We start from the raw sequence: 26816 nt of genomic DNA, 5'->3' as shown, positions 1-26816 counted from the left end.
GATTGATCTTGAATCAGTTGTTTGCATTTACATTGAGGGCATTTAGCAGACACTTTTGACCAAAGTGACTTACAGTTATTCATAAATACATTCATACACTGACGTCGGCGGCTGCCATGCAAGCTGTCGACCGGCACATCAGGAGCAGTTTGGGGCTCAGTATCTTGCCCATAGACACTTTGACATGCAGAGCAGGGGAATCAAACCAGCGACCTTCTGATAGGAAGTAGATGGCTCTACCCCTGAGCACTGCACGACACAAATGTATTCAGTTTACTGTCACAGAGGAGGAAAGAAACCAAAAAAACACTCATATTTAAGAAGCTCGAATCAGAGAATATAATATGATGTTTTTCTTCAAAGATGACTCAAACTGAATAATCTGCCAACAAAATAGTGGGCAGTTAACTAGATACTTGACAAATGATTTATTAATTGTTGCAGCTCCACTCCAAACATTAAACCAACCTTATATAAAGCTCATAAAGAAGATGAGAAAAAACTTCAGTGTCCAAAGCTACGAGCAGCGGTACAGTTGGAAAGAATAGGACACGTGTGTAAATTCAACACTGACAATTATTGTTACAAATGTTTTGGGTGCTTCTTTGGTGTTTCTGAGCTGGTAGTGGAGCTTATATCTGATCCCACTGCGAAGAAGAGACAGAGACAGAGACATTTATAATTCAGATTTCTGATCCTTTTGTTTTCCCACACGCCGTTGGCAAAGTCATAGGATCATGAAGAAATCACAGGACGCAGCTAAACCTGATGTTATTTGTTCTGTTTTCTGCCCAGAGCACCAAGGACTGATGTGCCCAGTGCCATTCATTCACAATTAAGCAACAATAAACTACTTAAATATGTTAACGTGCCCTCAGGTAGCTGCAGAGACTTCAGGGAGGACTGGTCACATACAGTAACAGTAATCAGAGGTTGACCTCTGTTTAGCTACAGCCATTCCTGATCCATGACATCATTATAGGGTTTCACACACACACACACACACACACACACACACACACACACACACACACACACACACACACACACACACACACACACACACACACACACACACACACACATATGCATATGGTCCAGTCACATGCGTACAAATGCACAGTCAAGTCAAGAACAGTGACTGCTGACACACACAATCACAGCTGAGGAAAAAGCAAAAGCGAACAACAATCGTTGACTCGGGTCAGAGAGGAAAGGCTTCGGGGGGAATAAAAGAATGAGTGCAGAGTGAGAGGAGGGTGGAGGAGCGGAGCGGCAGGAGGATGCAAGAAGAAGGAGGAGAAAAAAACAGAGCTGCACTTTTATTGAACTGTTTTGGCGGTTTTTGGGAAAACAAAACACATGAGCATAAAACAAGGAGAAAAGCAGTTTAAGTATGGGAACCGGCGCTTGTTTTTCTTCTCTGCTTTCCACCTCTTCTCTCGTCCACCTCTGGCTCACTGTACTCTCATGAACATCTCCATCTGCTTCACTTCCTTTTTTTTTTTTTTTTTTTTAACATACTTGACCTCCCTTTTCTCTTCTCTTCCTCCCAGCTCCTCCCTTCTGTTGTCCTCTGATTTCCTGCGAGGGCAATTTAAGCATCATTCAGGCCGACACAATGCTGTTTTACAGTGCTGCTGTGGGCTCGTTAAGCTTGTAGGTGGCAACAACAGAGTGGACAAAGTGCCAAAGCGGAAGGGAGGGTCGGGGGCAGACGGACACTGAAATGGGACCAAGTTAAAACTACCTTTGATGAAATAAACTTTTTTTCTTTTTCAAATTGGTCTCGATTCAGCACGTCCTCAGCTCTCCTCCCTCCTAATATAACCTCTCTAGGCTCTCGCTCTCCCTCCGTCCAGACCGACTCATAACAAATGAGCGTGATAATTAGAACCACAAAGACTCGAGGGGGAGGGAAGAGAGATTTTAGGAGTTGGGAAAGAGAGGGGGGGCTGAAGGACAAAAGGAATAGAGTGTGAGTAATACAGGCGTCTGGGTGCAACTGCCCAGGCATCTGGAGGTTTAGTCTCATGTTCACACACACACACACACACACACACACACACACACACGCTGTCCACTCTGATATACTGATGCTTTGAAGACAGAAATTCCTAGGTACAGTGACGTTATGTGTGTGTGGGATGATTTGTGTCTAACGCTTCCTGTTTGATTCCTGTAAGATACGTTTGGTTTTTTTTTTTTTCTTACCCAAGAAGGAAAATAAATGAGTAACAAATGTCTGGAGCATTTCAACACACACACACACACACACACATACACACAAGCAGGCTGGGAATCACAGAAACACGCATGAGCACGCACGCACACACACACACACACACACACACACACACACACACACACACACACACACACACACACACACTCACACTTCTATACTTGTGAGGACCCAGACATTTTTTTTTACATGTGTATTGAAAGTTTTTTACATAATGAACCATGTTTTCATTTGTTCATATATAATCATATTCATTTATAGTTAAATACAGGTGACCAACATACACGTGTGACACAGGGAGGGAGGGAGAAGTAGACTTAAACAAGCCAAGATGAATGAGGAAAGAGGATGAACCAAATGTGAGAGCGATAACAACAGGGTGGAGGAGAGAAAAACAGCAGCAACAACACAAAACAGAAGACAGAAAAAAGCAGACAAAGTCCCAAATGTCCTCACTTTGTTGGTTGCAAACTTGTTTCCCATTACATAGCAAGTACACACACACACACACACACACACACACACACACACACACACACACAAACTTTTTTTTTAGACAAGGCAGAGGCGTCCTGTACTTACAGCACTCACACAAGACTGGCCTTGTCTCGCTGTGCAACAAGGAACTTTTGCCCCCGTGTTTTTTTAAAGGCTGTGATTACACACATCACTGTTCATGCACAATATCACAAACACACCAGGTCACACTCTCTGCTCATGCATTCAACTTTCGGTCTCCTTTCTTTTACCCCGAGTCCTTTTTCCTTATCTCCTCCTCTCTGCTTTTTGCTCTCCCTCGTTCTCTGCCTCTCATTTCCACGTTCGAGGTTAAATGCTGCCATCTCCTCTGCTCTAATCAAACCCACATGGTTTGGTGGGTCAGCCCGGTGCCAGCAGCCCCACAGAGCTGCACACACTGCTGGCTGTGAATGTGTGTGTGTGTCACTGCGGCTGTTTGTTGAGCAACTGTTGTGCAGAGCAGCGGCTCACAAACTTTGTGACCTCTTAAATGAGACGTTCTCTTGCAAACTTTGCTCTGCGCTGCTTATTCCTGCGAGCCGTGAGCGACGGCTGCATGTCAGACTGTAACTGTTAAGAGGCCGTAGGAGGTGGAGATTACAGAAAGGAACACCACTTTGTGTCATGGAGCAGTTTTGTTTTCCTTCCTGTCCAGTCAATCTTCTCTCAACCTGTCAGATTTATCATACGACCCCTGCGGGAGGTCCCAACCCCCCACTGACACAGAAGTAAATCCTATGAGTAAGATACTGTACTTGGCGGCAGTTTTGTCTGCATGCATGTGCACGTCTTGTCCAGTGGCTTCCTCTGAGGGTAAAGGCCAGTGATAATGACTTCCCGGAGTCGGCGGTGGGGAAGGCCAGGGTCAAGTTCACATCTGGGATTACCAGGGTTACTGGGGTGAGCGGATTTTACTGGAGGTCATCTGGATGATAAAGTGGAGAATGCCACTGAAGTGTGACTTTACTACCGGTTAATCACACGCACAAACTCCCACTTGTGCAGACAAGTTTACAAAAAGTGCGATTGCAACATAAAAGTAACACCGCCGCGCTAAACGTACAACAAATGCTGCATGAAGGGTAATACCATGCATGTTGTTTCTCATTCCACACCCAGATAAACTCCCTTCGGCACAATAAATACTCTGTCGCCAGTCTGGATGTTCCACAGATATGGTTCAAATCCATGTCATTTGAATGAGAAGAGGAAATAGGAAACAATAAGCAGCGCAAGAGGAAGTGAGAGTGGAGATATTGTGGAGTTCAGCCTGGGGAGAGTGTTGATACAAGGCTCAGCCTGATTTCAATAAAAAAGCAGCGAACGAAACCATCTCTGTAAAAGCTGCTGACACCACTGTGATGTAACTTCAGACTGAATGTTTTCTGAGTTGTCTGTCTAAACTATAGATACGGAATACAATGAAGATTAGAACAAATAATATAACATATCTGCTTTAAAACGCCTGAAGACGACCTTTGTTATTCCTTTTGTTAAGTTGAGTCCTTAACTTATCCTGAATGTTTCCAACAATGTTTAAGATAACATTTGGTAACCTGTCGCTATAACGGATGATACGTCAGAGAGTGAGGAACGAAGTCGCTGAACGTGATTAAAACTTTAATGCATAACCCCACTGATGAATATTTCTGCCTGAGTCAGATCAGTGGTGGTTGTTTAACAATGAAGAACAATCTTTTTGGCTGATCGATTCATCTCTCAGTCTATAAAGGCCCTGAGCCGCCAGGCCGACAGTCAGCGCTGGTGCATTGTCGGGGCGTCCATTGCTCTAGTTGGTGCTGTGTGTCACGCTGTTGGCACTGTGTGGCCTTTGTGGGCAGCTTTTTGCCAGTTGATCATGTTGAATTGGCGGTGGCTCTTCAGTGAGAGAAATCACTCTGACCGGCTGTTCAAGTAAGAGGATTGTTGTTTAAAAAAAAAAAAAAGAAGAGGAAGAGAAAATGGAAAAACAAAGAGAAAGCCCCTTGAGCCTGTTACTGTGCTATCTGTGATTTTACCTACAGTAAAGTTTCTCCTCATTTTTTCTCCTCTGCCTCTTTGCCAGTGACATTCGTGACTATATTAGCAAGAGTGGTGTCAAAGAATGGCCTCTTATTATATCAATCAGTTGTGTATCCAAGGAGAGGTGTTCCCTTTCACGCAGGCACAGCGCTCAGTGGCTGTCCGCTGTAGTCTTTTGCGATGTGTTAAAGGGCAGCTTCTTGGACCAGACACAGCTGGTTCTGTCCAACCAGCAGTTTAAAGCAAACAAATAATGATATGAAACAGAGAAAAGCAGCAAATACTCACAGCAAATGTTTGAACATTTTGTTTGATAAAGGGCTTAAATGATTAATAGATTATCAAAATAGTTGGCAATTCATTTTCTTTTCATTCTCAGGACTACAAATTACAACTTAAAATATCAGGATTTCCAGATAAGAAACAGAAAATTATCGGCCTCTCTTTCTTCTTCATTATAACAGTGTTTCCTCTGTAATCGTTTGTTTTTGGAGTGTTTGGGCACTGTGCATGAATCTTGTTAGTGTGATTTGTTCTTTGTTTTTGTTATCTGGAATATAATCCTCCATTTCCCACTTTATCTAGCTGTGGTGGTCCACCACCCCTGAGCGACTGCAGAGGAAGCGCTGCTTATTACTCATTCTCCTCTTCTTTTTGTTATCATCAGTTGTGTTGTTACTGTGAACTCAGGCTGACATGAGCCAAACATAACAAAACAAGTCTCAAAAAACCTCATTTTGCCTGCACGTGGTGCAGCCTGAATCTCTGCGTCGGAGATATCGTTTACCAACACAATTCTTGGTGACAGAACAAAAGGAGTGAACAGTATATGGGTGGATAACAGTTGGAAGGGAACATCAGGAAATGAGGATGATTGAAATAAAGTTGGCACCGGAGGAGCAAACTAATACTTCTTACGCCTCCAAAGACAGAAGAGTCTCTCTTTACATTTCTGTCGCCTTCATTCTTTCGCTGTTTCTCAACCTCTCCATCTCTGTCACTATCTGTTTGCCTTTGATCTCTGTGCTGACTCACTCTCCCTATCCCTTTCTCCGCAACAATGGAGATAAAAAATGACCTGCGCTCTCGTCTCCAACTTTCTCACTAACTTTTCCCCCCTTCTCTTTCTTCTCCTCTCCATCCTCTTCCCTTCTGTTTTCCCCTTCTCCCTCTCTTCAACGTGCTTGAGGAATGTGTCAGAGCAGCACAAAAGAACAAAAGCTTGATGGGAGGAGGAGGAGGAGGAGGAAGAGAAGGAGGGGGGGGGGAAGAGAAAGTTGCGTGAGGTAAAGGAGAGGCAGAAAGGAAAAAGGGGGAATGGAGGGAAGGAATGAGCAGAGAGAGAAAGGTTGAGGGGTGCAGAGCACGGTTGAGTGGACGTGAATGCTGAGCGGTGCTTTGTCATCACGTGCTGACATGCAGCATCACGCACATTTCAGAGCTCTTTATCGAGCCCCCTCTGAACAGCACGCACACAAGATGGGTGAGGCCGTCGCTGTGCTACACCGCACGGCTGCTTGTTTGATTCAGGAGGCTTTGATGCATTTCTTGTTGTGTCATGGTAATATGCTAATGGCCCGCGGTGAGGCCGAAGATGAATATTCCCAACCCTAGAAGGCTCTCTATTGTAACCTTTGTGTTGGCATCGGTCACTTTCAAACTGGGGGCCGATGATCAATTCCCTCTTTCTGAACAGACCGTGCTCGACAGACCACCACTGCAGAAGCAAGTGAGGCAGACTGATGCTTAAATGTTGAGATGTTCTCTTTCAGATGTGGCCTTTAATCAGCAACTTTTCTACGACACTGGATGTTTTATATTGAGACTGACTGTTTGTTGTAGAAAACCTTTAAAGAGCGCACCTCCGCAAAAAGTGAATGACAAGACAGAAAAAAAGAGAGGATGTGAGAGGAAATCACAGCTCTGATATGGCTGCTCTAATGCCCGGGCATGTGGCATGGTGTGTGGCCAGTGAGTGAGGAGCGCGTGCACGTGTCCTTCTCGGAAACAATGTGTGCCAGACTTCAAATCAAACAGAGCCGAAGGGCCCGCGCGCAGGGCGCGGGATTTGGAACCAAGTCTGTGCGTAAAAGCGCATATCACGTTACCAAATATCAATCTGAGGCAGTTATTCACGTTTTGTTCGTCAGTGCGTCTTTGTTAAAACTCTGACACTGAGCCGCTGAGTACATGTAGCCTAAGGTTCCCCCTGCCCCCCCGCCTCTAAGTCGCCCGGTTTACCTCGCGCTAATTCGCCGTGCAGTGTAGCGGATGGGATCATCCATCAAGAGTCAATAGTTAACGTCGGCTTTGTCCCGTTGCCATCCATCATCGGCGCGTGCGTGCACGCATGCACAGTGTGTGTGTGTGTGTGTGTGTGTGTGTGTGTGTGTGTGAGAGAGAGAGAGAGAGAGAGAGAGAGAGAGAGAGAGAGAGAGAGAGAGTGTGTGTGTGTGCGTGCTCTTTATAGGAGTACCTCCGACCCCGCGGGCCCCTGACCCTGACGCGCTGTTCCAAATGCCCCCGCGTCTCCTCGTCCTCTCCCCCTTCTTCCGTCTGAGCAGCGGGGAGCGAAAAGCTCTGACGAGTCACCGGCGACCTGCGCCAATCCCACCCTTTATTTTAATCTCTCTCTCTCTCTCTCTCTCTCTCTCTCTCTCTCTCTCTCTCTCTCTCTCTCCCCCCCTCCCTTTCTCTCGTGGGTTCAGGGTGATTTTTCCTCTGACGCAGCCCCCGTTAAATGGATAGCCCACCGGTCGAGGCCAGAAGCTGTATCCCATTACCACCGCTTTTATTTTTATGACACAGCGACGTGGCGCACAGGAGGCTGGGGTGAACTTGGCCTCTCTGTCTCCCTCTCACACACACAAACACACACACACACATACACAAGCTCTGCCATCCATTCACTCTGCCAGTCTGGCAGTTGACTGGTTCTTCCTTCGCACTGCCCTGCCAAGACGACATGTTCTGTCAACAGACCGGCCCGACTGACATCCTCCCTGTTTTGCAAGAATAATGTTCAACGCGTTAAAGTCATTCATTCAACCATGCCACTGTTGACGGTATCACTAGTGGCAAAACGCATCTTACACCTCAACTTTATATATAATAATAATAATAATAATAATAATAATAATAATAATAATAATAATATTAATAATAATAATAATAATAAATAAATAAATAAATAAATCTGCAGAGGTTTCTCCAGAGCGCACAGGTCCATTCGGGCGCGGTCACTTTGGATGAATCAAGTTACGCACGTGAATGAGAAGCGTCTCCAAACGCTGGCCACGCAGCCTTACGGGGGCGTGGTCAGGTCGAGGCGCTGTGGATCTGTGCGTTTAATGCACTGGGCTGCGGGGCGTGTCCGCATTAATAGGGGCGTGTGCATCCCCATACAAGTATCTTTGCGCTCTGTGCCATTCATTTGTAGTGCAGCCGTTTCTAACGCGCACTGGCACGTAGGTGAGACAAGAGCTCCGTCAGCGGTTCACTCATCGGGGGAGGGCAGCAGTAACTGGACAGCGCAGAGTCAAACCACCCGGCGCGCCCACACACCCAGACCAGACTCACACGGGGCAGTTGGAGCACTTTTGACGCACGACGCGCGGGGACAGCAGCCACAATCCTCCAAACCACCTGCAGCCGAAAATGGAGCGCAAAATCCCCAATTTCGCCGGCACCTGGGATATGAAGAGTTCCGAAAACTTTGATGAACTCTTGAAAAAGCTGGGTGAGTGATAAAAATGATGACACAAATGCAGCTCTACTCATTTTCTTTCTTTCTTTCTTTCTTTTTTTTAATGCGATTTCAAGTGACGCTCTTATTTCTGTGCGTATACTGGCACAGATCTGATGTGTCAGCTCAAACTGGAGCTTTCTGAGCACATTATAGGTCAAAACTTCCTCTGTGTCCGCGCAGCAGCGAGGATCACCCCTCTGTGCAGCATGGGTGGGGGGTCTTTGTCATTCTGCAGAACCCAAAATTCAACGCTTGGCCCCCAGCCAGAATCACCCCACTCTCCTCTCCTCTCTCCCTTTGGCCTCGCCCGCAAACACAATAGAGACAAGCGGCGGCACATCTGTCTGTGTCACAACCTCTGACTGTGTTTGTGTGTGTGCGTGCGTGCGTGCGTGCGTGTAGCAGAGAGACCGTTATGGCGCTATACAGTGCAGGGCAGCCACATTATCTGAAGTGACAGTCGGGGAAAACGACAAACACCTGCTGCTGAGATTCAAACAGCTTTTTCATTCACATCACTGGCGCATTTGGAGTCCGGACTGGCGTCATGGTGTGCGTGTGTACGTGCGGGCGCGCGCGCTTAGAGTCGTCTGTCGTTAGTAGCCAATTCCCATTAGATGACTTGCCAGTGCACACCTGGAATTCATATCATCGCGTAAGGGCGCACGGAGAGATGTGTGCACCAAACAACGCCACCTTTTGTCTCTCTCTTTCTCTCTCTCTCTCTCTCTCTCTCTCTCTCTCTCTCTCTCTCTCTATCCATCTCTCTATCACACACACACACACACACACACACACACACACACACACACACACACACACACACAGATACAGTCTACTATATATAAAGGTAATTGAAATTGCTATGCAATGGTGCTATTGTTCTGACAAAGATGCGAGAGGACGAGTTCCAACTCTCTTGTCTGACCGACGCTCCAATTAGCGTTTAATGTGTCCGTGTGCTTGTGCGTGAGGCAGAAAGTGTTTACGCGCGTGTGTGGTGAGGCTATAACAAAGAGAAAGATGCGTAAAGTGCGCAATAATCAGTGCAGGTTTGTGCCAAAGAGATGTGAGGTGTAAGACGAGTATCCGCGGAGGAGGGACTGCAACTGGAATGCAGGTTAAACTCCGCGCGCGCGCGCACACACAGACACGTATAATGCCTATAATTTCCCTCTGCATTGGCATGACTGACAGAGAGGAATGGCCCTGGTTTCATCGGGGGCCGAAGCGCAGCTGTATGCAGCCTGTCAGCACCCCGCGCCCTCCTGCTTCGTTCCATCCTCTCTTCCTTTCCTCACTCCTGTCCTCCACCCCTCTTCCCTCGTCTCCACCATGTCCCAAACGCTTCCTCTGCTCTTTGACCTCCGACCCTGACATCTATCTTTCTATCTATCTATCTGTGTGTGAGTCCACATGTGGCCGGTTGGGTGTGACTTTAACGATTTTGGTCACAGGTTTGCAAAAGGTAGCAGGTAATTTTCTGACTTCTAACTAGCAGTTACTTGAGAAGCCACAGCCCCCTCTGTGGCTCCCAAACGGTCCACAGGCCAGCACTTGACTCCTGTGTCTGAGCCAGCAGACTGAGGAGACTCAGAGGTCAGTCAGAGCCTGCCGGTCAGTTTGTTGCCTGAAATAATCCAGACTTTTAGGAAGGATACTTTTGTTGAGTAGTGTTATATTTCCAACTACAGTTCCCAGAGCAGATTTGCAATTATGTGATGTTAAACCAAACTCAGTTGATGGTAGACCCACCTTTAGGCGTTGCAACTAATGATAAATTACATTACAAGCAGCTGCCTCATAAATAGTGTTGTTAAAAAGTATCAAGGAGGAATACCTCAGTGAAAGTAAAGATATCTTGTTGAAATATGATTTAGACAAAAGTGAAATTCACCCATACTTGTAGCAGTTTAGCAAAAGTCTAAGATTAATTTTGCTTCGGTATGATTAGCATATACTGTATACTATGGATCGACTGATTACCCACCAAGCTGATTATCAGATCTGATATCCATCATTCTGATGATCAGAATCAATGTTTTATTTTTAAATCCAACTGCTAAGAAACTAAAATAAAATAGAAATGTGCCATTTTGGCTCTGATGCATGTAATTTACAAAGTAAAGTTATCACATAAATGTAGTAGGGTAAAAGTATGAAGTATCTAAACTGCAAATACTCAAGTAAAGTACCTTAGAATGTTCCTAAGCACATGTACATGTACTTAATTACACTCCATCAGTGTTAATAAATGACCAAATTCATTTTCTATTGAGTGACTAATCAATTAATATGCCAATCAGTACTCTGTGCTGCCTGCCTTTGCAACCACATTATTGTATGCAGAGGTGGAAGAGGTACATCTATCAATTATTAGCAAAGGTCCTGCATTTAAAACTTTTTAATGCAATTTGTAGCATAACGTACATTAATATAGTTCAGTCTCAGATTATTCAAAATGTAATCGGGTTACTCTTATGATGCACTGACATCTTTGGAGATGTTGGATCTGTCTGAGTTTAAGCTAACTTTAACTTACTTACACTGTTGTTTTGGATGATTTGGATGTACATTTTCTATCTGCAGTATCACTGGTAACAATACCTGTTAGATACTGTAAATGTAGTGCAGTAAAAAGTACATTCCCCCACGAAAGGTAGAAGATTAGAAGTGTAATGTAGCATTATAAAATTAGATATTACAACTCTGCAGCTACAGCAAATAATGCCCTAAAGTACAGCAATTGAGTACTTGAGCACAAATTCTACACTGCAAATTCTAACTGCGTGTCTGTCAAATGATGCCTCCAGGAGAGAGAGTGGCTGCTGCCAAAGGGTGAAAATGTTTCCTGTTTCCTGCATGGTCATGTTTAACACAATGCAATTTGTACATAATCCAGGTGCACACGCTCAGAGGATGACAAAGCACACAAATGCTGTGCTGTGTGCGCATCGCATACATTCAGTGTGCAGCCTGGGCATCCTGATGCATGCTGAATGACTGTGCATTTCGGAGAGAGTGTATATTTACCCATGGTGACAGGTGGGAATGTGTGAGAGGTGAGAAGTGCGAAACCCAACTCGACGGCAGATACACACTGGACGACGTACACACACTTCCCCTCGCACTTGGACAGAGATCTTCACACACCACACACAGACCACTGCCCCCACCACCACCTTTTTCCTCTCTCCTCCCACCACATCGGTCTGCACCTCCTTCCCTCTCTTTTCCCACGCTGCATCATCAGTCTCGCTGCGACATGCGATGGAGAATATGAGCGTCTGTCTCTCTCTGTGTTGTAGAGGGGAATGATGCTGATTCCACTGCAAAAAAGTACGAATCACCACGTCTGCGTCTTTGAGTCTGTGCGTGTGCAAAGATGATTAAGTGGGAAGGGGAATACAGATGTGCTGTCGTATGGCCTCATTGTTTCCTCTTGTCATCATTATTGGACATGCCAGGCTTCTCCTTTTACCCTGAGTGTGCAGGAGAACCCTGAACAAGCAGCAACACCACACCACACACACACACACACACACACAGAGCCTGAGGATAATGGTTTTGCATAATTTGGTAGAAACTGGTTTAATTTGCCTCGCTCCTTGGGGCTAAATCCTATAAACCAACACTGTGTGACGCAAAAAACATCTGTCCTATTAATCTGAGTTTACCCCTTATGGATGTGTCAAAAAGCAGCCACAACTTTGTTAAATATTTTACTGAAGTGTGTGCTTACATTATCCAAAATGTTTCCCACAGTGTTCCAACCAGAGAAATCCACAAGTTTATTCAAGATTGTGGTGTATTTCATTTTCCTGTTGCTACCTGGTAAGCTGGACTAAACTTGACAGTATTAAAACTCTAAAACATTACCTCGTCTGTGAACAATGATCTGTTGTTTAATGGCTTACTGAACGCAAACATAGTGGTCATGCGTGTTTATTCAGGTCACAGTGTTTATCCATGCCAAACAGCCGGATTACTTCGCTATGCATCAGCCATAAACTAAAGTTATCGAGCAACTGCGCATAACCAATTCAGGACTCACCAGAGACTCCAATTTTGTCTCCTCTAACTTCATAGTAACATTTCCCCTTCAGTCACCAGTCAACATTACAGTCCAATGGAGGTCACCTCAGCAGATTGTTTCTTGAGCTGCTGAACCCAAAGTGTTTTTGACAATGTTGGGACAACACTCAACAATCAACTATCTTTCTCCAGGGTGTTTTTTTTTTTTTTTGCATGAATGTCCTCTTATATAAAGTCTTTCTGGTTTTGTCAATATCTCCTCGTGTGTGTGTGTGTGTTTTTTAGGTGTGAACAAGATGCTGCGTATGATTGCGGTGACGGCAGCCTCCAAGCCGCTGGTGGAAATCTCGCAGGACGGAGAGACGTTGTCCATTAAAACCTCGACCACAGTCCGCACCACCCACATCACCTTCACTGTAGGACAGGAGTTTAATGAGGCCACGGTAGATGGACGTCCCTGCACGGTACTTAACACACGGACACAACCATACTCCTGAATGCTCTTTCACATCTTTATTCTCTGAACTTTCACATACACAAACACACCTGCAGAAGAAATGGGCGTATGGGGAGGAAGCTGTCCAGATTACATCAATCTGTTTAATTTGGCTTTTCATCATATTTGGACTGATAGCATATCTTTACCCCTCCCTTGGTCTCTGAAGGCCTATCATACTACACTATGCTCCTTCACACTCTTTACGACCCCTTTCAACTTCCCTTCTCTTCACCATTCCCCCTTCTTGCCCTTTCCTGCCCTCCGTTCTCCCTGTTGCTTTCCCCCGTTTTCCCATAGATGGCCTCTGTTTGGCCGTCTCCAAAGCAAACACATGCAACCAGCCAGCACTTCGCTGTAGTAACAATGAGCACATCACAAGTTATCACCTCTCAGTGATTACCCCGCTCCCCTCCATTATCCACTCTCATTGTCTCCCTTCCCCTCTCAATAGCATTATTTACGTCTGCCCATAAACTCATCTACACATCAAACAACTAACATGATATTTCTTCTTCTCCCGTTCTCTGTCCTTAGAGTTTTCCACGTTGGGAAACTGACAGCAAGATCAGCTGTGAGCAGATTCTGCAGAAAGGAGAAGGGCCAAAGACGTCCTGGACCCGAGAGATCACCAATGATGGCAAGCTGATCCTGGTAAGGCACACAAACTATCCATCACGATCCATCCATCTGAACGAGTTTATCAGAGCCAACAACGCTATACTGTAGATTACAGAGCACATATTACAGAGTCAGTTTGTCGTAAATATGGGGTATCAGTACAAGTCTTAACCATAACTACCTGTAGTGTTGGTCAAATCAAATCAACCTGACTTTGAATTAAAATACTCATTACTTAAACGTTATAATAACATTATAATAGATGACAGCTGATGCTTACTGAGCAAACTCTTTCAGCTGATGAAGACCATTAGAAAAAGCTAGTAAATGGACCTTATGTTAAGATATACAGAATTTGTAAAACTTACAAATCATGTTTTGTATTGGATGATGTGCAGGTTGCAGGACTTTGGCATTTGGAATCTTTTTAAGAACATAAATTGTCTTCAGTGGTGACGAAACGCAATATCTTACTGGCTTATTGTGGTGTGTGTATATCTAAGCGCTGCATGTAATTCAGCCTGTTTTATTTATGCTTATCTATTTAGCTACTTTGACTGGGCAAACTAAGTGAACACACATGATTTTTTTGTTCAGCTGTATCTTACCACTCAAAAACTATATTACCACATCCAAGCACTTTTTGTAAGAAGCTGTTTTACAACTTTAAAAATTGTAAGGTAAAAATACTTGCGTTGTATTTTCATCTTTGGCTTTTCAGCTAACCTCCAGTTTTCCTCACTAGAACCTCCATTCTTGTACTGGTAGTCATGCATTTTATTGGTCCCCCATTTGTACAACAAAATTGCGCTGTCATCTTTAGGCTTTAATCTCAAGTGATGCCTTTTGATTACGAATTATATAATTGTGCTTAGAGTACCATAACGGCAATCGAGTTAGTCTCCTGGCAGAAGTAAAAAGAGTTACTGTCGAGGTTGCAAATGTAAGTACAGGCCTCAACATGAAGTTAAACCGAGTGCACAACCAACGTCAAAACATAACAGGGCAAACGAATAATTATGATGCCGGTGATGCGTGCAGTGAAGGCTGTTAATGAAACGCTAAACAGGTCTGGGTCATACATGATTTTGATTCAGTTTTGTTCAGCTGCTGAGAGCCATCAACACCTCTGTGGACGATAACTGCTCCACAAACAGAAACCACACCCAGCTGGCACACCAGGTTCCCTCAAACTTTCAAAGTATTTCAAATAATTATTTTACCCGAGTCTACCGGTAAACCAGTTGAACCAGAGCTGACACATGCGTCCTCAACAGTCCTCTCTGGAGTAAACTGTATGAAGTATTTACGGTTGACGGCTGCAGGAGGGTTGGCAGTCAGTACAAATCTAAGGCTCCTCATGTGCTTTTTGGTAAATAATGTTGAGAGAGAATCAATATAAATGACTTGTTCAGCAAAATACCTAACTTTCAATATCAATTCATGTCGAACTGTGTTAAACATCCACATTCTCCTCTCTTTTCAGACCATGCGTGCAGATGATGTGGTATGCACCAGAGTCTACGAGCGACAATGAACAAGAGCACTTCTCACTTTTCGTCCTTCCAGCCTCCCCTTCTCCTGCGTCACCACTTGCATCACTACTCCTCCTTGTGGGAGACAGCAGACCCTAGTTTAATTCCATTATTTCTGCTAGCTTCACTTTGTACTATGTGTGGTAATTGTATGTAGTATGTCGTACATCTATCGACACAATGGTCTTAGCTCCTGAGATATCCGTCTGTCTCTCCAGCTCCATCAAACGTGGCCAGCTGGGTTTTAAACATGTATGTTTGTTTTCCAGAGTGACAGCTCATTTATTTGGCATTGTATGTTTGTGTGTGTGTGTGTGTGTGTGTGTGTGAGCAGCAGCAGAAGAGGTGTGAGACTATATTTGTAGATGTGTAAACCAATCTATGAGCTCTTCCAGTTTCAGGTCAGTTTTGATGTGTTCCCTGTCGCCCTGCCCCGCAAATTTCACCTTTTCTATCTCACGACGACATTTTATATTTATTACTACACTAGGAGTCTGATACAGTACTGCTAAAGTTTTTACATTGTGTCTCTTTTATATGAAATGTGATCATAGGAAACAACACTTTCTATGGGAAAAACAATAAAGCACGATATTAACTCAGCTTGACGTCGATTCTTGGCCATCCTGTGCTCAAAACCATTAGTGGCACAAAAGTATTTACCAGTGCATCTGTTTTATGGTTTGTGAGTCTAGCTGCGGAATATGTGCACATTAGATGGCTCCATCTTATTTTAGGCTTTCTGTCAGCTGTCTGCAACTAGAATAACTTGTCTGTCCCCTCCCTCCCAGTCTCTCGATCCCTCCCAGTGTTTTTGTCTTTCCATCCCTCAAGCCCTTTTTTCTCTGTCAATCATCTGTCCCTCGTTATTCTTCCCTCACTGAATATTTTTCCATTTGACAGTTGTTTCTTCTGTCTGCTCTCTTTTATCACACATTTCATGCAGATCTGCTCATCCTGCAACTTTCCCTGGCATGTGAACCGTCACACAGAGAGCCAGCTGCGGAATGCCACCATTAGACTCTGCTCTGTTTTATTTCCATTTCATCTGCCAGTTGGTTAAATTTGTTACCTCTTTCTCTGGAAAGTCTTTAAAAGGCTGCTTGACTTAAAGGGAAAGTCCAGCATTTAGAGAATGTGTGGGGCAATTGCCTTTCTTGACAAGAGTTAGATGGCAGGACTGACACTTCCCCGATGTCTGTAAAGTAAATCTGAAGCTAGAGCGAGTGGCCAGTGAGCTTTGTTAATGACAAAGTCTAAAAGCAAGGATGCATTAGCATGCTTGTGGCACCAAGTTCTAATATTGCTGGTGACAGGCTGTCTTGAGACATGCAGGAAAAACACCAGGTTAGACTCAGAGACGGGGCTCACCATGGGACTGTGTCATGTAATCTTTTATCAAAACAGATTTCCTACAAAAGTATTGTTCAGGTAACCATATAAGGAGTCAAGGTATCAGCCAAGCTTTCTGTTTCCATTGGCAATTCACAATTTAGAAAATATTGCAACCTGTTATGTGTGATGGTTTCTTACAAAGAAAGTTCAGACAGGAGTGAAAGCACCTTGCCAATGAAAAGTTCAGATCTGACTGATGCTACAGCAGCATCTATGCTAACTTCGTTAGGAAATGCCACTTTTGTTTTCAAACGATCAGTCGCTTCACACTCTCGTCACATCTAAACCATGTCGGTAGATCTTGTGAGTCCAGCTTCTTTGTAAAAAGGTAAAAAAAAATGTTGAACTACTCCTTTTTACGGCCTCATTTGGGGAACATCTGCTGTTATGGTAACCAAAGAGGGTGAAGAGGGTGATAAGACAAACAAGGTCAACTTGGAACCGTTTTAGGTCTGACTACCTGACCACTCATCAAATGGTCAGAGAGTGGGCGTGTCTCTAACGGCAGGAAATGCCAATTGCATTACAGGGTACAGCTGATTGACAGCAGATGTGCTTAACAAGGAGTCGGCTGTTAGAGGACCTGGAAATTAAAAAAGGGGCTGGGGAGAAAGATGGATGACCCTGAGTTCACACACTCATACACATATACAGTTATACAACAAGTAAAAACTAGATAGGGAGGGATTCCCGAGAGGAATTTAGTGATGCTAAAAGTCTTTTATTTCTTCTTACAAACTATCTCCTCTTTATTTCTCTTCTTGCCCTGCAGCTGTGTGGAGTTACAGTGTGACCTCAAAAAAGTCCCCTCCTCAGCCTCCCTCCCTAATAAAAGGGGTAAATAACTACCCCTCCCTCACTGTTTATTACCCCCTGGGGCAGTAAAAGGCAGCTGTCTGGCCCCCTTCAAAACGCCCGGCCTGCACCGGACCCCTGTAAAAACACACACACACACACACACACACACACACACACACACACACACACACACACACACACACACACACACACACACACACACCAAACTAAAAACACACATTCTGGGAACTCTTCACACATACCATCAAACACTCACACTGTACATGCAGCTCATAAAACCCAAAAGGTGAGCGGACAAACTGCCCGGTGCACAACAACCTGTGAAAAGACGGAATGGGTCTGAAAAACAAAGACGGCTCTGCTGCCTACATCCCGACTGCATCGTTATCCCTGCAGGTTGTTGGTTTTGCAGAAGGCATAACGAGTAACAGAAAACAGTTTGGCAACATTTTAACCTCACTCCTACACTGCCTGTAAGTCGGGGAAATAAACAAGAGCAAACACACACAGTCACATGCATACCTACAAAATAAAAAACACCTGTGTGATGAACGAGCATGCCTACACATAACTAATGCACTTCATCCATCAGAATTAAGTGGAAACCTGATAGCCTTTTAACATGTCTAACAAGGTAACTTTAGCTATCGAACAGAAAGCTAAACGTTAGTGCTTGTGTGAGAGCAGGTTAGTTTAGGTGCCCAGGGGCCACGGCTGAGTCAGGCTGCAGTTTGACAGATGACTTATGCACAGGGTGGAGTGGAGTGTGTGTACATGTCTGCATACTTCGGAGTATGTCACAAAAGTCAAGGCGGGTGATTTGTGATCTGGTTGAAGCAATTATTGCCACGCGGGTCAAGGGAATTCGGGGTAAGATAGTAAAGAAATGGGAAGGGCTTGTGGAAAAAAGTGCCCTGCAGGTGTCGGAGCGGGAGAGCACAGGCCCCCATATATACATGACAAGCCGTTGCACATGAAAAATTCATAGAAAGAAGCATGCATGTGACAGTGTGATGACAGGTGAGTGTCATTTAACACCCTCGCATACTGTACCGTCTCTGTCCAGGATATTGATTTACACCCATGCATACCTGCAGGCCTGCTAAAACTTATACACACACCTAACGCTCACACGCAGCGTGGTACAGTGCACAAATCTCCTGTGGCAAACGCAATTAGACCACCCAGGAACCTTTGAGGCCTCTTGTAAAACTTTGGTCCAGAATAGTACACATGAGGGCATACCACACACACACACACACACACACACACACACACACACACACACACACACACACACACACACACACACACACACACACACACACACACTGCTGCACTTTCATCGTCCAGTTTGAATATTTACTTGAGAAATAAAGGAGTCATCGAAACCGCACTGGCCCACTTGAAATGCATGCAAACACACAATTTCTTGGGTTTTAAATATGATCTTAAATTACCTTAAAGTCCCCTTCTACCTCTGTCAAGATGCCACAGGAATGACATGAGAGAGCGGGAAAGGTTATGGGAAGAAATCAAGGACATAAGGTTGGCACCTCTGCGTACTGAGCCACACAGGGACACTCAAACCAACAACCTTCAAGAGCTCTTTAAAGTGTGAGCAGAGAATCCCTCCATCAGGGAAAATAAAATCAGAGAGAAGTGGAACGGAAAGGCATGGAGACGTTGAGTCAGAAAGGCAACAGGAGGGGTGAGGTCAGGGCGAAAAGCTTCCTTTTAACTTCCCCATCTAATTTTCTTAAAGGTGATTCATTCACTTACACAAAAAGGGATTTATCTATGTACTTTGCTCAGATATCTACAGACCCCGATCATCCCTGGTTTTCCTGGAGCATCATCATGCAAGACAATGGTGTTACAGTGTATGGGAGGCAGGCTGCTGAATGAAGCCTTTGTAGGGACGAGGCATGTAATGATAAAATCTGATTACAGACTCTGACAGTGACCTCTGGATGGTCGGGGGGAGATGATGGGAAGACGGAAGATACTGTTTGAAGAAAGAGGCGAGTGTGAGAGAAGTTACACAGGGAAGAATTCTCTCATGAATTTGACTTTGTAATGGCGTCCTTTTCAGATTCACAAATGCTACTTGGCCAAAAGTATTTCCAGCATAATATTGCTCAACAAAGAAAGGTAACTTAGTGCACTTTCAAACCCAACTGGGAACAGATGCAGGACAAAAGCACCATACAAAAAGGACCAGGATACAATTAATTGTAATCCAATACAACCATTCCACCAGAAAATTATTTATATCAAACTTATAAGGTTCAGCTTTCTGTTGACATTACTAGAAAGAGGTTGCAGTACTGACCTAATAATACTGAGGTGTTTTTGGGTTTTTTTGTCCTTCCTATTGGAGTACATGAGGGGGCAGAATATTAGAAACACCCCTGAATACGATGAAGTCACACACTGCTATTTATTATGACCTCGATGGGAAATCATATCAATATATCAACCTCACTTAACACCTGAATGAAAGTGTTAATAACAACTTGCGTCAGATAGATTGTATAGGCGATAACTACTTTATATATACTACAATATAATGTCCCCTAATTAACTGCGGTAAATGATACAATTCTCCTTTTAAGACCATTTTATCACTGATATAATCAGAATATAATAACATAATACAGAACATATGCCCTTTCGAAGAACTATGAACTCTTAATAAGATAATGGAATCAGAATGTGAAACAATATACTAAATAAATAAACAAACCCAAACAACCAAAACAATAAATGCAATGGGTTTCAGGTCTCTGAACAAAATTTAATGCTGCAAATGCAAAAGGCCCTCTCAGTGGTTGTTTTTGTCTGTTCTGGGCTTCTAGAGAAACATCAGCCTTAACGTAGTGACATTTTTCGCCAAGAAGGAGGGCAACACCTCTCCTACCTCCCCACAAACTACGCCTATGACTGAAACTAGTAAACATCTTATTCCATAACTTCAGGGATTTGTATGCCGCTGTAACATCCTCCACTATTGGTTTGTCTGTGTTGGTCGATAAGGCCCGGCTCACAGTCTGGTCTCTATTTAAACTCAGAAAACTGCAGGCACCTCATTTTGTGTGTACATAAATAAGAAAAGGCCTACCCCCAACATAAATGCATAAAAGTTGGAGGTATTCTGTTGTCTAAAATATATCTGTATTATTTTTACACAAATGAGGGTGGGTAGGTGCATCCACATACTTTGTTTATAGAGTGTAGCACGCACACATGTAGCCTGTGACATGATTATATGTGGAGAAGCAGGCAGTGAGAAAGAAGCGGTGTGAAGAGAGAGATGGCCCGGAGGATAATCTGACATGACAGGGTGATCAACTGTCAGAACTCCATGACTCACTCATTTTTTTTATATAAGATCAGCTCACTGTAAAGACACAGTCACACAGTCACACACAAACAGCTAAACACAGACATGTTCTGTTTAAATATATAAATAAAATATATCCTCCACAGCTGTATAATAACACTTTGGTGAGTCTGCATTTCATGACTGCATGCATGAGGTTCAGCTTATCACCCTCTTTTTATTTTCTCTCTCTCACTCACTCTCTGCATCTATTTCCTCTTCTGACCAGCTCCAGACGGCGGCCGAGCCAAAGCATACCAGAGACCAGCATGTCATAGCTGGACACAGTGTAGCTCCGGCCGAGGTGCGCTGTGGTGTCGTTTGATTGGTTGCAGAGGACTGTAATTTGGGAAACAGGGGTGGAGGAAGCACACCTTGTAAAAAAACATAAAACCCTACTGGCTGCTGCACATGCACGCAAACTCACACAAACTGAAACGTGTGTGTGCATGAAAAGAAATCAAAAATCTTCTCCACACAAGTTGTTGTGAGTGTGAGAGAGAACGGTGTTTTCTCTAACAGCAATGCCGTGCCCTCTTCGTGGGAATACATCAAGAGGGACTGCACACTGACAGAAAATCATCATGATAACCGCAGGTGGAAAATGTTGGCATGGCGCCTGCTAAACCAAACAGGAGTGACGTCGTGGGAGCACCTGGTGAAAGACAGAAAACAGGCTCATCTACTAACACTAACCTGTTACTACCGTCTAACTTATCCACAAATCACAGCCACTGTACTGCACTGATAATATGTGCCACAGTGGTGCTATGGTCTCCTGTGGCCCTCCGTCTATCCATCCACAGAGCCAAGCTCTATGTCTGACGTTGATTTACTGATCGTCCAACGGAAAAAATATCCCATGGACATGCCAGCTAATGTAGGACGCCCAGCAGTAGACATTCCTTCTGCTCCTAATCCTTGAATGTGGATTTGCTTTGAAAGGGAAAAATCTGCACACTGAACATTAGACGCCAGTTCAACTCTAGTCTCTGCTGATGTCTCTGATATAATTCACATGCAGTTTTGCATTTGTTCCGGCAGTGCTCTTGTCGACTTTACAGCAGAAATACACGATTGCACATGAGGCTGGGTGATATTACCTTAATACAACATCAACATGATATATTTAGGCAATAACATGATACACAATATACATCTTGATATTTTGAAATCTCTTGAAAAGCACTTCACTTCACAAATGCTTGGACTGCATGAGAAAATCAAATACCACAATATCTTTGACCAAATACCTTGACATTAATATAAATATTGCAACAATATTGCAGGGATAACTATTGGTAGGCTACGTTAACAAAATATTAACACAATGAGATTTTGGGATAATAACGAAGATAATAATCATCAGTAATTCAAGATAAAGTTGGTAAAGGTAAGTATTAAGCCCCTGACACACTAGACTAACATCAAAGAACTAGCGGTGTCAAAGGCAGCCAGTTGTGTCGTCTCATGTCTCCTGTGTTTCCACCAAAAAAAGGTGCACCTCACAGACAACAGCTGGCAACCAAGGAGCTCATTAATCTGCGCCTGCACAAAAAGAAACTCTCTACTGATATGCAAACTGCTTTTATGATAAAGTAGCAATTTTGACACCGCTTTCACTAATATAGCTGCCTTTGAGAGAGAATGTGTCTGATAAATACTTGCAAATGGCATTGGTGAAGGGGGAAAGGAGAAACGTGATGGGTTAAAACATGGATACTACAGCCTCAAGGGCTTTTCTTCTTCACTTTCGTTTTCTCTTCTCAGTCACTTCCACTGACCTGAACAGCCAATCAGACTGATTTCTCTCAACTATTAAGCAACCACCAAGTCTTCATGCTGAATTTGCCAACAAGGGCTGTCCAGTACCAATGGCATAGTACACACTGTGCAAACTAGGGTTCACTAACTCACTTATGGCCCTGACAATGGTCAGTGGCTGACTGTTGGTCTGAGTGTGTCAGGGCCTTTAAAACAGATAACCGTCTGGTACGTTACAATACAAACACAAATGATATGATACACATGATATCCAAAATCTAAGACGATATTTAGTCTTGTATCATGATCAAATTGCATCATAGAACTCCTCTGAAACACTTTGGAGGATTTATTAATCTTTACTTTTAAATTCTGTGTAGAAAATCTAGAAGCATTATGTCTTAAAATGTCTTTATGGGAACACAGAGAATAAAGCATGCTCTGTGTTCTGTATCCAGTCTGCTGTGCAGCAGCAGTTTGTGAAACCTATAAAAGTTATCTCCTCTGCATTGATGCAAGTTGTGTTGTTACAGCGGCGTGACTCTGCAAAGTTCGATTTTATGCCTGACGTTAATGGGCTCTTGCATAGTTCCCACTGGTATGAAACAGTCTGTGCGTGTGTGTGTATGTGCGAGGGTTTTGGCTCTCGCTCCAGTTCCACCTCTGTGCAGGAATCTGAACTTGTGTACAAGGAGGTTTAGTTGCATGTGAACGAGCGCATCTGACTTTCCATATGGCTGCCAGTCGAGTTACAGTAACACTGCAAACGATAAAACTACATGTGTGTCTTGGTGTGACTATTTTCCTTCAAATCATTTGTGGTATGAGACGAGAACTGTAACAACTCAGAAACAAGTGGTAGAAAAAACAGGACATAGAGAAAGAGGAAAAAGTGAAGAAGAGAAAGGCAATAATGACAAGGACACTGATGGGTAACAATGTCAATTAGGCAGTAACTGTAAGACCAATGATGGCGAGACAGAGGTCAATTATCTAATAATCATTATCTCCCCCCCCCCACTAGACTCATAAATCAAAGCTAATGAAGTTTATCTCATTTCAACATGCGTTGGCCACTTACAAGTTTACTCTCCAAACCCACTGAACTCTCCTGTCCGAGTCCTGGCAAACATCCATCACCACATGAGGAGTCTGATTTGCAGGAGACAGAAAAAGACATTCAGCAACATTCCTACAAATGTGAAAGGAGTATAGTATGAATCTGTCATCAGCTGAGCATCATGAGTCTCAGCAATAACAAAGAGAACAACCTGGCCTGAGATCAGTGGCAGATGAAGTATTCAGAGGCTATGATGATATGAAAGTATTGTCAGATAAATGTACATACAGCATGAATATTAAAAGTACTCATTGTGCAGTAAAATGGTCTTTGCCAGAGTTTCACTTTTATATACAATGTTGGATTAAGATCACTGATGCATTAATGTGTATGTTGTATTTTACTGTTATTGTTTAAGGTTGAGTTCATTTTAACTATTTTATATTCTGCGGGGTTGTTTGTAAACAAAATTCATCATATTCTATAAGATCATCATGATCATCATCATGTGTTTGTAGCATCACTTTACTCTCAGAAACATATATATCTACAAAGTCAACTTTCCATGAACTCTGATCAACAGGCTGTTTTCTTTCAGCTTTGTGATGATGCATTTTTATAGCTCATCCAAGAGGGTTTTTATATAGTTTACTTATCTCAAGAAGTAAAAGAACTTTATAAACCCATCAAAGGAACACTAAATCCTTCAGGTTACTGCACACACTCTCTTTCGGGATTAAAATATGTCAACACACATTGTTTTCACTAGACGGGCAGGCTATGAAAAATCGTAATAAGATTTTAATTAAGTGGCATAAAAAGGCAAAACTCAAGCACATGTGCCTCGAATTTGAAGTCATTAAGTACGGTACTTGAGGGAATGCACTTATCTGAATTGCCACCACTGCCTGAGATGATCTTTGACCAGCTGTTTCAGTATTCAACCACACCATTAGGCTGTTGCTAGAAAAATACATTTGCTGAAACAGAGCGACACCAAGTGGTGACAAGAAACATTTTTTAATTCGTAAGTGTGACACCAAAAAGCTCTGCAGCTCATATTTTAAAGCAAGAAACTAAACAAAATCTTACAGGTAACAGTAAACCTCAATAACCTTGAAATGAGACATTAATCCTTTCACAGGGAATGTTTTTTGACATAAATTTGAATTCATATTTTTGAAATTCTGCAACAGCATCTTACTTATCAGGGTCCAGCAACATCTATTGCATCATGTCTGTCCATCCCGGGTGAGGGATCCCTTGTCTGTGGCTCTTCTTGAGGTTTTTTTTCCCTCTCAAAATGACATTTTTTTCCTCACTCAAATCCAGGGTCTCAGGACAGAGGATGTTATTCCCTGTACAGATTGGAAAGCCTACTTGGGCAATTTTGGTTGCTGTATAAATATATTTGAATTGATCTGATTTGAAGATACAAATATGGATTTATTGCAAATAAGCTAACACAAAAGTGTTCACATGTGAATATATTCTGAAATGGCAGTTTGCGAGCTGGAAAACAAGAATTGACTATATAAGACGTAAGGTGGAATATTGTATCTTTCTCATATTGTTCTAGTGTATTAATCTTTAATGACTTGAATTTTATGTAGCTGTCATTTCTCCCAGCAGATATCCCCTTGTTCAGCCATTTTTGGCCACTAGGGGTCAGGAGAGACAAACCCACAGTTTGATACATTAGCTTTAAACTCGACAGCAAAAAACTGCCCGGGCAACTTACACATCTAGTGGAAACAGGCTAAGAGTGTCACCTCCTTAAAGGTCTTCTCTCTGTCCGACAGAGGAAGGTAAGAATAACATTCCCACATGTTTTAGTCTTGAGCAAAAAACATTTTAAATGTTCCACTTTGTTCACCTGTCACTCACCTCGGTGCCAGCAAAGTAGCATACAGTCAGCTAGCTAGCTTGCCAACGGTCGTGAGTGGCTGTTATCAGACACCTAACATGTGGGTCGTCAAGGTATCCATTTATTTCGTTGCAGGACTAATATTGATTAATTGACTAATTCATTACATATGAGCTAACCAAAAGGAACAACACGGTATTCTTTGCGATTCATCAGGTGCGGAAAAGCGACGGCAGGTGGGTGTTAAATTACAAAAACATGAATTAGTTGGAATCATCTGAAAGTTGAAAAAGACCAACGTTAAATCAAAGATGGCGCCCGACTTCTTCCTCGCTCACTGACTGGAGTCTTGCTGAGCAGCACTGCCACTAATGGAGGGAGGTTACTCTGCACACAGATAGAAAGCTAAAATACTATATCACTTCCATTATAATATTTCTTATTTTCAAGATAATAAGATCTAACAAAAATAAATGTCTGACATCCTGGCATTGACATTTCATGTTGTTCTTAGGTATCATGTAATATGTTGCTAACTGCTTTCGTTAAACTAGGTACAGTTTCATTGACTTTGTGAACAAACTACAAGGTACAAGGAAGATTTAAGAAATGGAGGTTTAGTCCTTGAGTCTTGCTACATGTATTTAGAGTGTTGAGGATGGGTTCAAGAGGCTCATGGCCTGCAGAGTGAAGCTGCCCTGTAGCCTGCTGGTACAGTATGATACTGCAGTATCTTTTGCCAGATGGCAGCAGGGTGGACAGACTATGGCTGGTGTTGTCTTTTAGTATCCTTTAGGCTTTGTTCAGATATCTCACACACGGTACCAGTGACGCTCTAATCACCCCCTGCAGAGGCTTCCTGTCCTGGGCTGTGCACAAACTGTGCCATTTGTGATGTTTCCAGTCTGGAAGCTTTCTATTGCTCCTCTATAAAAGTTGACCTGGATCTTGCTCCAGAATTTAGCCTTCCTAAGCCTTTTCTGTGCTTTTTTTTTTTTTTAACCAGAGTGGTGATTTGTGATGCAAATGTATACATATAAATGTAACACGTGTCACTTCCAGGAAGAGTAGATGTCTAATACAAATGTATTTTAAAGACAGCAGTGCACGTCACATGTATTCAACGTAATGGCCCATGTGCCAACTGTTGAGCTGGTAAAATCTAAGGCTGTCTGTCGGCTTTCATAATTAGAAGTGGCCACTGTGTGGAATCGAGAACATTTGTCTGAGCTGCTTTGATATATATATTATATGTATTCATTTGTCAAGCCAAAAATTGTACACAGAGCTTTCAGCCACTTTTAG

General features: G+C 43.3%; 2 protein-coding genes and 1 long non-coding RNA gene across 4 annotated transcripts in view; 2 read left to right on the top strand and 1 right to left on the bottom strand.

Moving 5' to 3' along the window:
- The first annotated feature begins 8219 nt into the window (after positions 1-8219).
- crabp2a (cellular retinoic acid binding protein 2, a) lies at positions 8220-15824 on the top strand. Its single transcript, XM_037073132.1, has 4 exons — positions 8220-8525; positions 12855-13033; positions 13603-13719; positions 15173-15824. The coding sequence occupies exons 1-4, from the start codon at positions 8444-8446 to the stop codon at positions 15221-15223; spliced, it is 429 nt and encodes a 142-aa protein (XP_036929027.1). The 5' UTR covers positions 8220-8443; the 3' UTR covers positions 15224-15824.
- Positions 13650-25673, bottom strand: LOC119005489. Its single transcript, XR_005070520.1, has 4 exons — positions 25532-25673; positions 25386-25435; positions 23666-23736; positions 13650-13788 (listed from the first exon to the last, which is right to left on the bottom strand). It is a non-coding gene; the product is annotated as an uncharacterized LOC119005489 (long non-coding RNA).
- itga10 (integrin, alpha 10) overlaps positions 25041-26816 on the top strand; it is a 30452-nt gene continuing 28676 nt past the window's right edge. Inside the window, exon 1 of one of the 2 annotated variants that reach the window (XM_037073113.1) lies at positions 25041-25452. The gene's annotated coding sequence lies outside the window, so the exon portion shown is untranslated. Of the gene's footprint in view, positions 25453-25609; positions 25748-26816 lie in introns of those variants that run through there. The other variant, XM_037073114.1, reaches the window with a different exon arrangement.

The sequence above is a fragment of the Acanthopagrus latus genome, chromosome 17 (assembly GCF_904848185.1).
Source record: "Acanthopagrus latus isolate v.2019 chromosome 17, fAcaLat1.1, whole genome shotgun sequence".
Taxonomy (NCBI): domain Eukaryota; kingdom Metazoa; phylum Chordata; class Actinopteri; order Spariformes; family Sparidae; genus Acanthopagrus; species Acanthopagrus latus.
This window is presented reverse-complemented; position numbering and strand designations above follow the sequence as displayed.

Excerpts from the sequence above, each read along its gene's own strand:
- crabp2a (XM_037073132.1), top strand. The coding sequence starts at position 8,444 with ATGGAGCGCAAAATCCCCAATTTCGCCGGCACCTGGGATATGAAGAGT. Across the intron at positions 8,526-12,854 it reads TGAACTCTTGAAAAAGCTGG|GTGTGAACAAGATGCTGCGT; the intron begins GTGAGTGATAAA and ends TGTGTTTTTTAG. Across the intron at positions 13,034-13,602 it reads TAGATGGACGTCCCTGCACG|AGTTTTCCACGTTGGGAAAC; the intron begins GTACTTAACACA and ends CTCTGTCCTTAG.